The 11,272-nt window shown below is 32.3% G+C and overlaps 1 protein-coding gene across 1 annotated transcript in view; it reads left to right on the top strand.

Annotated features, from left to right (window-relative positions):
- Window positions 1-1,561: 1,561 nt before the first annotated feature.
- Window positions 1,562-11,272, top strand: part of LOC117108919 (protein crumbs-like) — a gene marked incomplete in the record, with an annotated part of 35,476 nt that continues 25,765 nt past the window's right edge. Inside the window, 1 exon segment of the mRNA XM_033251102.1 lies at window positions 1,562-1,764. Coding sequence (XP_033106993.1) covers window positions 1,713-1,764 — 52 coding nt within the window.

An 11,272-nucleotide genomic window follows, 5' to 3' on the forward strand; every position in this document is an offset into this window, starting at 1 on the left:
GCGCCTTCTTATAAGTGCCCCCCCCCCCCTTTGAAAAACGTTCCGCCGGCCCTGTTGTTCAAAAGATCGACTTTTGTTCTGTACTTTGAAAAAGTAGTTTCGACTTGGAGGCCGAGGTAGATTCATTTGGGTTTCTGTAGAGCGAACTACTTGAACTGCTTATTTTATATTAAGGCGAACATTTTTTTTCTTATAATTAAGGTACTCATAAAAATTAACGTCTTCTTACATAAGCCATTAAAATGACTGGTGTTAATTTTCATATAAAACTTCTGTCAAATAAACGACAACTGAAATATCTGAAATATTGTATCTGTGTTTTTATTGCCCCTTATATAGCACCATTATAGCACCACCAATAATAATAATACCTAATGTAGGATAAGACCTCCAGTTCTCCCCTCGGACCATGTCCCACCCTTCCACTCGCGCCCCAGCAAAAATATCCTGAACCCCACTGTTGCTTTCCCCGCTGGCACCCTGCAACTGTTGCAACCTATTCTAGAATCTAGACCGTGTATGCAAAGTGAGACAGTAGATATTGTGTAATAAGTCAAAGTAGGATTGTAGAAAGAATTAATTAATTTTAAATATAGTTATCGTATTTGTTGTTTTTTTTTTCTCAATATAAGCTATATTTTTATATTCTCTTTAAAATTTTTAAATGTTTGTGAATTTTTAATGCCTTTTTCTTAATTTTTAATTGATTGTAAATTGTGAGCAATTTAGCCTTGGCTACAATTCACTTTTTGTCAATTGCTTTCTCCTTTTTGTATCGTTTTGAATAAAATATACCATGAATAATAATAATAATAATAATAATAATAATAATAATAATAATAATAATAATAATAATAATAAATTGCTTGCTGCTACAGCTGTAGGCCTATATAGATTTGTTTACATGAAGATAAAGACAGCATGACCATAACACTAATATTATAATAATTGTTTGTCTTAGCGAAACCGATTTACATTTATTTTCATTATTCTGTACAGCCTACCTAATCATTTCTTTTCTTAACTCCTTAAATTGTTTTTAACTGAGCAAAATTGATATAGAGAATTTTGCTTCACATCATTAGCAATCGAAAAGGTAAAAATCAATAGTTGATGAATACATTGTTTGTTTTAGTCTAGTATTAAACATTTTTATAAGAAAACGTATTCATTACATTGAGATTCGAACCCAGGGGCGGATCCAGGATTTAAAAGAGGGGGGTGTTCAAAATGTTTCCAAAAAACCCCAAAATTAAAGTGGGGTCCAGGGGTTTTCATTTCTAGATGGCCGGAAATGAGCTTTCCCTGAGGAGTCTTTTAATGACCTTTAAGCTTTAAAATTCAAGGTTCTCCATCCCCTTTCTTTACAGAGGGGGGTTCGTCCGAACCCTCTTGAACCCCCTGGATCCGCCACTGGAACCCCCAAAATCCTGATCCAATTACTACGATAGAATTTCGGGTGTGTGGAACCATGGAGGTATTATAGTGACCCATGGTGGAACGCGCGGAAAAGTTTTATAGAGGGCGGTATGTCAGTATATTTGAACATCATAAATCTGCAAACCAGTTGGCTGCTGCACTGTTGCAGTTCTCAGGCTTCTGGACTCGGACTAAGCAGTAGATAACAACCGAGTGCCAAGCTGAATGGAAGCGTCCTCACAATCTGACCGATAACGTAAACAATGAAGTCATTTTAAATGAGTGGCTGAAACATGTGGAATCTTTTCAAGTTAACATGTTTTATTTGTTGCTGTTTGATGTTTGGTAAGTTTTTTTTTAGTGCCGTAATCTGTGCAACAGTTTTAGAGGTACAATTGATTGTATTGGTAGGTAGGGGCAGGGAGTTCTTATAGTGACTATAACAACTCCCTGGTAGGGGTAGGCCCTGCTGTTCCATATTTATTTAAGCCTTAGCCTAGCCCTGGCATCGGAATGTTGTTGGTATCATCTTTATCGGCCGTTTGCACCTTTTGCATGGCGGACATCCGAAGTGAGATGTGGTGCTGAATTTATGACACATTGTCATTTGTGCTCCTTTAAAGTTACCATAGATTGCCAGGTAAGTCTATGCTTATTTACGATCGGTGTTTTAAAGTAGACATTGTAGAGTTGTAAAAATAGCGTGATTTATTGATACTGAAAGGAGAAACCAGATCAGACCAGATAAACAAAATTTTAATAATTAGGGTATAGACATTTATATATATCTAAGGACTTTTCATGGATTTGAAATTTTTATTTTGTGATGCTGGGTGCCTTAACAATAATAACATCAAGATAATTATTTATTAATAGATGGATTTATGTAGCAGGCAGGGGCGGATCCAGAATTTTTCAAATAAGGGTGGTGGGCACAACATTTTCTGAATAGATAATAAGTGAGTAGCACAAAACATTGATGTGCATTGAAATTGTTAAAATTTAGCGGCAAAACAGGGAATGGTAATCTTATCTGTAGTAATTACTCGGAAGCCATTATTTCGAAAATACTGAACACTCAAACAAAGTAGCTACTATATATAGCAGCTCCCTCCTAAAATGATTGCACATTGGTAGAATTATATTAAGGGAAGCCTAGATTCAAACATGTTGCATTATATGTGGACACATCCCCTGTCCTCAAATGTGTCGCCCAGCCAGATATAGTTAAGAATAATAATAATAATAATAATCTCTTTATTTATACACGGCAAAAAACCCAAATTCAACATAGAAAATACAATATCAAAGAGGAATTTTAAAAAGTTGTTCTTCCTTGAGTATGTGGTTCATTAATTAACAACAATAAAATTAAAAGCCAGGCCGCTGCGCTTTATGGCGCGACCAGAAAATATGGGCGACATCTTGAAAGAGGTCTTTCTAATTCACAACCCATATTTGCAGGATTGTTTCTCGTACCATAGATAAAAAGTAAAAGTGAAAGGTGAAACAGAGACAGTTGCACTAGAAACATTGAAAAGTAAAACAAAGGAAAGCACAGTGGTAGGATGACAAAGATTAGGTTGGCTTCAGTAAAACAAAGGTAAAAAGCTAAACAATAAATTAAGAAGAATGTCTTTGTCACCTTAATATATGCTTTAATGATCTAAAATCGGATTCAAGAACTTTCCATATTTAATCTGAGCTATATATACTGCTGATATATTGAAATGAACGCAAGCTGGAAGCCACATATAACTAAGAAAACGTTGTATGCGAGCATTCCCACAAGATAACACCATGCTAAGACCTGCAAACCAATGACTATTTTAAGGTCAGTGACCTGGCGAGTGTCAGTTTAAGAAAATATTTGTCTTTCCATGAAAAAAGAAGATATATTGAACCACATGCATAAACTAAATTAACTGTGAACAAAATGTGTAATTTGGAAAAGGCAGGGATTAATAATGGTTGAACTTAAAAAGTCTTTGCCAATGTGTAGAAATAAAAATAGATGATGTTGTCTACATCTTATATACGTAAAGTATAAGGTATTGCATAGGTAAATATATATAAATAAAAACGGGAGATACAGTGTCTCAAAATTTATTTTAATGGAAATGTTAAATATTCAGATTAAATTTCTCATTTTATTTATTTTCAAGTTATTAACAGATCAGAATAATTTTGTTTAAGCTGATTTATGTTTTATCAATACAAAACAAAATTTAATTAATTTGATAGCTTTAAGGACAAATGCCAAAGAACTAGAAGCAAAATATACGTGCCTGTTCATTTGCAAGAAATATTTTAAGGGTGTATTTTGTCAATTGAGAGCGAGTCACTTACTTATGCTAAGAAGCAAATCAAATATTTAAATTGTTCTTAAGTTTGTTGGCTAAATGCAACCTTGACATCTGCTGGTATAATTCCCTTTATTCAAAAGAAATATATTGACCTAACAACTAAAATTTTTTAAGGCCTTAGAGAACATTAGACAGAATGTAATTTATAGGATTTTACTGGTTTTCCTTTTCTTTATTCCTTTGGTTAGTTTCTGGAATATATTAGTCAATAATAATGCTTTTATAGTAAATTCTAGCTCTCTGCTTTATTTATCATTCAAATTCTTCAAGAGCATATTTTTGATATGACATAAAAATCTGGAGTGTGGGATAGTTTTATCCTGGCTGGGGAAGTGTAAAATTGAGAATAAATATAAACTATGTGCTATTCCAATAAAAACAATGGCCATGTTCATTTTTACAACCCACTTGGAAGAACTCATTTTTCCTACTTTTATCCTACACCCATGGAATTTTATTTTTGAGAAACTGACTAATTTTTTTTAATTATTAATATCACTTAATTTTCCTACAATTGTCTTTAAGTACATTTTTTCAACCTGATAATTTAAAAATTGATAGATTACAATTTTTCTTTGGTTTAATTTTTATTGGTTCATTTTGGTTTCACTCAAATCAATCTCATAATAATAATCTTTATTTATTCAATAAACTATTTCATTCTGTGTGTATTCTTACAATAGGCCTTGAGGTGCATAAATATAAATTATATATAAAACTAAAACTAAACTAAAAAACAAATTATGCACAATTGACAAAGCCTAATTTTAAATTAACAACACCAATGAATATTAGTTTCATAATATTTTTCTTGACTAAAATTTGTTTGTAAAGTGACTTACACACAAAAAAAAAAAAAGAAAATCCATAAACCATCAAATACAAAAAAATAAGGTTTAAAAATATACTTAAAACTAACATAGCATTTTCACTGCTCAGAAGCGACATATCTACAAAAATATAACCCACATTTGTGTCAGCGCAATCAAGTTTGATTTTCGTGTTTTTCAAATCTATATTTGCGCAATGTCATGTTTATTTACCATTATTATTATATGGGTTTGGTCCACGCTTTTGGTTACAGTAATTAGCTATTCAATGACATGTTCACTCTTCCATGCTTCGTCATTCAAACTATATTTTTAATCCGCTTTGAAGTTCCTTTGTTATCAAAATAATTGTAAACAAATAAGCGAAGCTGCAGTGGAAACATCATAAACAATTTAAAATGAAAAAAAATCGATGCCCTTGATCATTTTCATGGATATTTTAAGTTGTTTCAGGAGGTTTACTATCTACTCATAACTTTTTCATGCAAGTATGACCTAGTTCCAAAATGTGGCTGCCCCAGACCCATTATTTTCTGAAAGCTTTTATGACGGATGAGAAGTGAATTACGAGACATCAAAAGAGACCGTTATTATCAAAGGTAGATCAAATTACCGTATGCTTAACAGCATTTTGATATACAGTATAAGATCAATCTTTTTTTCCCAAAAAAATCATTGAGTTTTTTTTTGTACTGTAAGCCTACCATATGCTTATATTATGATTTATGATTATTGGCCTACAACTGGGGTAATAAATGTGATGTACCAAGAGCCCAGCGAGCCCGGCGAGCCCTGCGTATGTAATATGTACCTAACTGTAATCTAGAGCATTATTATTTTTAAATCTAGGTAGATGAGTTAAAAGAACCCTTCTCTTCCATGGTTCAGTTGGTAGATAAAAACTCAAATTCAGTGGTGTAGTGTAGGATAGTGGCTCATGTGCACTAAAGAACCCAGTCTGCTTTTTAGAAGAGTAGGGAGTTACCTCTGATGCTCTAGTTCTCTGTAACCCCTGATTCTGAGGAAAGATATGACTACTCTTCATCTCTCTAATTATCTCTCTAATAAGGTAGATGTGATAGACTTACAACGCACGTACGTAATTTACAGTAGCAGAATGATTCTGATACCTGGGTTAATTGCATATCTATATAATATCTTTATTTATATTCACTAATTTCGAAAGGTATACATATACTGTCTGATTTAATTTTAAGCTGTCAGATATCTTAAGAGACTTAATTGTTCTAGATATGCTATTATTATTAGTATCTCTCTTTATTGCAAACATAGCCTCCATTATAAAACATTGTAATAAATTACTGTATAATGGGAGTCAAGAAATAGATTTCTCTAATTAAGCTTGGCCTCCTTTCTTAACTACATAGATTCATCACCACCCCCTTAACCTAAACATTGCAGTTCAATAATAAATTAATAATAAAATTTAAAAAAACAATGCTAAGTTATTGCATTGTGCCACAACATGCCTTATACATTACATTATGTATCTCTTGTCAGTCCATGTCTGTTAGATAATACCTCATTAAGCAGCGTCTTTATCAAACACTATCTGACAGACAAAAATCTAATAATTTGTATCCCCAGCTTAATATGGTTTCCAGTTGAACTTTTAGTGATGTTACTTAATCAGCTCCCAACAATAGATTGTATCTCCTAGGGAGACAGCATAATGTGTCCTAATGAATCCACGCTGTGAAGGTAACCTGCGGTTGTGAAAAACATCTTTGAGGAAACCTTTTTGAAGTTCAGATATTAATGTTTGTAATCTAATTGCAGAGTAACAACAAATGAGTCACATGGGACAAAGTGGTATATTTAAAATGACAAAATTCTGTAAATGTAACTAATATTGAAATAAAATCATTATTCTGTAATTGTAAAACCTAAATAGACCTGTAACGTTGTAATGTTAATAATAATAATGAAAATATTTGTATAATAACATGCTGACATCCACCGAAATAGTGCTCAAGGCACAAGTACAGTGTGTACATTTCAGTATGTTTACTCTTGTGTGATATTCTTTATGAACAGAGAAGCATTTTGTTTAATGCAGTGCCTTGAAAGGATTATGCTTCACTACATATATCCGGTTTCAGATATCATTCCCGAGGGAATACGAATGTCTCTTTAGCATTTTCTCCTTGCCGACTTTAACATCGGAGACCCAGATTTGCTCTTGGGGCATTTCTCAAACCGTAAATCTGCTTCATTATCCAATTGAACTTGGTTGAATAATTTAGTAATTGTATAATCTCGTAATATTCTTGTGGATCTCAAACATTTTAGAATATCAACAATTAATATTAAAATGTTCATTAAACATTAAAAATAATTTTGACAGTACATGTATTCCATTGGGAAGGTTTTACTGTTTATTGTAAATCATTTTTGGAGCCTTTGGAAAGGGCCTACAGTTAAGGAGAGGAGACTGAGTGTAGGGTAGTATGAGGTCGGAAAAACTTGACTCCCCCTCTTTCTCCCTGTCAGAAAGCTTAACACAATTCTTTGGGAAGGGAAAACACATCCTATGTAATTTTTAAAGATTATGGGACACTTGTTTGGTCCACGGCCCTGCCCACATATACTTCACGACATCAATCAGCCCTTGACCAGGAACATGTTTCCTTGCTCATCCCTATAAAGGATAAAGTTTCTTCAAACTTCATTCAAAGTCTGCTCATTCATTCCCTCTTTAATGTTACACTACAATTATTCTGCTACAAAAGCAAGCTCAAAAATATCAGTAGTCAGTATGTGGCTCAAGATTGCTATAAAAGCCTCTGCTGTCACAGTATATAATTTTTCTATATAATTTATTATATTCTATATTTCTTTCACATCTAACAGCTTTCCAATTACTGGATGATTACAACGCGATGCTGTATTTTCTATAAACTTAGTCTCGTTATGAGGCTTAAGAAGTGCAGTTGTTTTTGTCGTGATAAAAAATATTTACTGTTGATGTTTTAAAAACATGTAGTAAAGTTTGTCAGAAGAGTATGTTGTCATGGCGACAAAGAGCCGTACCCAATTAACAGTATTTCCATAAGTATACCAACAGCATCGTTAAGTACGCTTTAAAGGTACTGATAATGAATGTGATTGAAATCAAAAATTGTTTTGCTAAGTAACTGTAGCAAAATAATTTAAAATATTATAATTCTTCACGGCTCATCACCAAAAGTAGAAGTTTAATTCTGAATATCTATTGATGTCATAAGTATTCTTATATGTAGATTTTTGTATAATTTGTACTTTAGTTTATTAATTTGTTTATTTTAAACGTTTAGTTTTGTTTTCACAAATTTTAATAGTTTAATGCGTAATTTGTTCTTGTAATTTTTTCTGAGGGACAATTTAATACTTCTTGAAGTCATGTCCTGTTTTTAATAGAACATTAACATTTCTGAAATGATGATTACAAAATTATCATTCTTGAGATTTAATAGCTTATATAATGTTTTTGTAGCAAGTACAGTTATCCACATTCAAGAATCTTCTGCAATATTTAATTCACCAATGAGTGGAGAACAGATAATGTTCCTTCACTCTACTAAATGATTTACAATCTAGACATAAACGAAATTTATCCCTGTCAACACAGCTCTGACTTCATGTAAATATACTAAGCAGACTTTTGCCATGGTGTTTGTTTCATCACGATCCCACGAGAAATACATTAAAACCAATATTAAGGCTGCCAGTTCTATGTTTACGATCATGAATTATTGCAACATGGAGGCTAAAAAGCTTTTCCAAAGCTCAAATATACTATTTGATGTACGAGAACGGTGTATTTTCGTTGAACCACGCATAGTTCATTCAGTATGCAAGCGTGATGTGTTGACTGTTAACATCATTATTCCGTGCATATTCCAATCAATTAGTGAACGCATTCTGCGATACATGTAGCTGTCCGTCTCTCACATCATCCTTTGACAGAACGTACTGTAAGAAGTTATAATACTAATATCGTAGTCAAATTGCAAATAATTATCATGGTCATTTAGCAAAGTAATTTCTCCTACAAATAACAACGTACAAAGATCAGTCTTCTGTTACAAAGTATTTCTTGATCAGGACTGCAACTTCCGAAATGAGGGATCGCGCATAGAGACCTCGTTTATTTGCTCTATATAAATCCGTCTATTATTATTATTATTATTATTAATTATTCCTGGCTGATACTTAAAAAGCCACAATTAGATGAGAATGAGATCGTTGGCATCATGTTTATTTGATATGTCATGTTATTGATTATTGTTTTCCTGTGGGAAGTAGCCCTGTCTCAATTAAATTTTTCCGGTGTCAATTTACTTACAAACTTTAGATTCCATCTTGTCTACTGTACCACGATTATGTCTCAGATTCACTAGTCATATTCCCCATGGTTTATCTAATAAAAATTATGTATTCTAACAAATAAATCATGTGAACTATAAACTATATATAGTCAGCCTATGATATTGATAACCATTATTTCTTTTTTTTGGGCCCCTTCATATCAGCGTTGTTAAAAGAACTACAGTACCCACATGGTTGAAATAAAGTATGATTGATATATGACTGAAATAAAATGTAATCGTTCTGAGAACTCATAGTAAATTTTAAAACCAATTTCATTAAACTGAAATTCAGTATGGTACTAGTAGTAGTGCAACGGAAAACATTTTTAGATTTTTTTCAATAATTAGGCAAGACTTTTTTTATACCTTGTTTAACGAACCCACCGACTGCAAATATTGATGATTTTGAATAAAAATAAAATTTTATTTTTGCACAATTAGCCACGAAAAAGTGGAAATTTCAGAAAAAAATAAAAGTTTTTCTTTATTTTATTCCATCCTCCGCTACCTAGAAATTGCCAAAGATAAAATATGTATATTTCTTCCTAATTATATAAATTTGAAGCATTTAACCATCCTATTTTACATTTACCAATAAAATTTTATTTTTATTTTCTCCTCCGCCTGGATGACTTTAGCAAAACTATTTGCTAAATAAGAAAACAAAATTTTATTTTGATTTTTATTCCACTCCTCCCATAATCTTAAAAAAATCGCCGTGGCTAGAGATACGGTACCGTATCGGAACTTCTGATTGCTAAAGGTACTGTAAATGATATTACGTCATGATTAGCCAATAGAAACGCCAATACATACGTGACGTCATTCAGTTTAGCAACGATCGAAGTTAAGAAATTTCGTTCGTTCGCAGAATCACGGGTGTTGTTGACAAGCTGTGATTTAAATATTCTGTAGCCCGAGGCACTATAGCAAATATAAAGGATAGCAGTTTTGCTAGATTTGGCGACATCAAGCGAGAATCAACTATTTTAATAGTAGAGTCCAGGCCTAGGCCTTAGCTACCCTGCCTTAGCTGATACCTAGCGAAGCCGGAGGGCCTAGCTAGAGTAGTAGGCTGGCCTAATTCTATGCCTAAAATTTTATGTCATAAATTTGATCGTAACTGTTCGCACACATCACACGCTTTTTCTTATGATCAACTTTGCAAAAAAAGCCAAAATCGTGTCGGTCATTTCTATTGGCTAATCATGGCGTATATTCATTTACCGTACCTTTAGCAATTGGAAGTTCCGATACAGTACCGTATCTCTAGCCACAGCATAAAATAAAAAAGTATGCAACACAAGTCTCGCCTTAAAGAAGGCGAGAGAAGGCCTTATAAAGAATAAAATCAACTATGTAGTTATACATATTATAAGTAGAATACTATGAAAGTAAGTGTGCAGCAACACACATTTTGCACGTAAAGACATAAAAATTTACAAGGTAATTTCGATAATGAGGAATGTAGTGTTCGTGGAAATGAAAGTCAGTTTATAGGAGCAGAGTTCAACATCATAATTATTAATCTTGTGAGTTGTAGATATGTCAGTGAATTCTTGTGGGAGTTTTCATCAGACGAGGTCTATTGCTCAGTGGTTCGCATAGGTTCTGCTTTTAAAATCATCCATCTGAGATTTCTATTTAATCTACAATTGCTAAACATGGGATATTGTAAAGTGAATTGATTGGTTTCAATATATGACAAATATGCATTAATAATATTATAATATTTTTATTATTGCTAATGTTATTTAATAATGTTTTGCTATTATATTTATTTTTATTGTAAATTTTTGTTATTATAATTATTTTTTATGTTAATATTTTATTCATTTTATTATCACTATCCTGTCCAAATTTGTATTGTTCCAGAATATGGTGATAGGAATAACAAACTCATTCATTTCCATTTACAGTATTTATGTACAATGTATGGGTTGAGGTACTATTCCCTACAGATAGAATGGAATGTCCCAAAAACATAGGGATTGAACCACAGACCTGACATATAGCATGTAGGGGCTTCACAGATAGAACTAGATTGGAATTCTTGATTACCATAAAGATTCTTCCCGACCAATTATCTGAGTTGTACATCTGATTACGACAAGGTCACATATTGAATATCCATTTTGATTTCAAAATTCAAAATTCAAAATCAATTTTATTTATATATATTAATTTTACTTATATTTATAAAATAAAATTTTTTCTCATTTAACAGTGTAGTAATGAGATTGATAAATGCTTTAAATTTATATAATTATGGAAAATATATATA

Source organism: Anneissia japonica, unplaced genomic scaffold (assembly GCF_011630105.1).
Source record: "Anneissia japonica isolate Jap-2015-1 unplaced genomic scaffold, ASM1163010v1 scaffold987_len1640505_cov201, whole genome shotgun sequence".
Classification (NCBI taxonomy): domain Eukaryota; kingdom Metazoa; phylum Echinodermata; class Crinoidea; order Comatulida; family Comatulidae; genus Anneissia; species Anneissia japonica.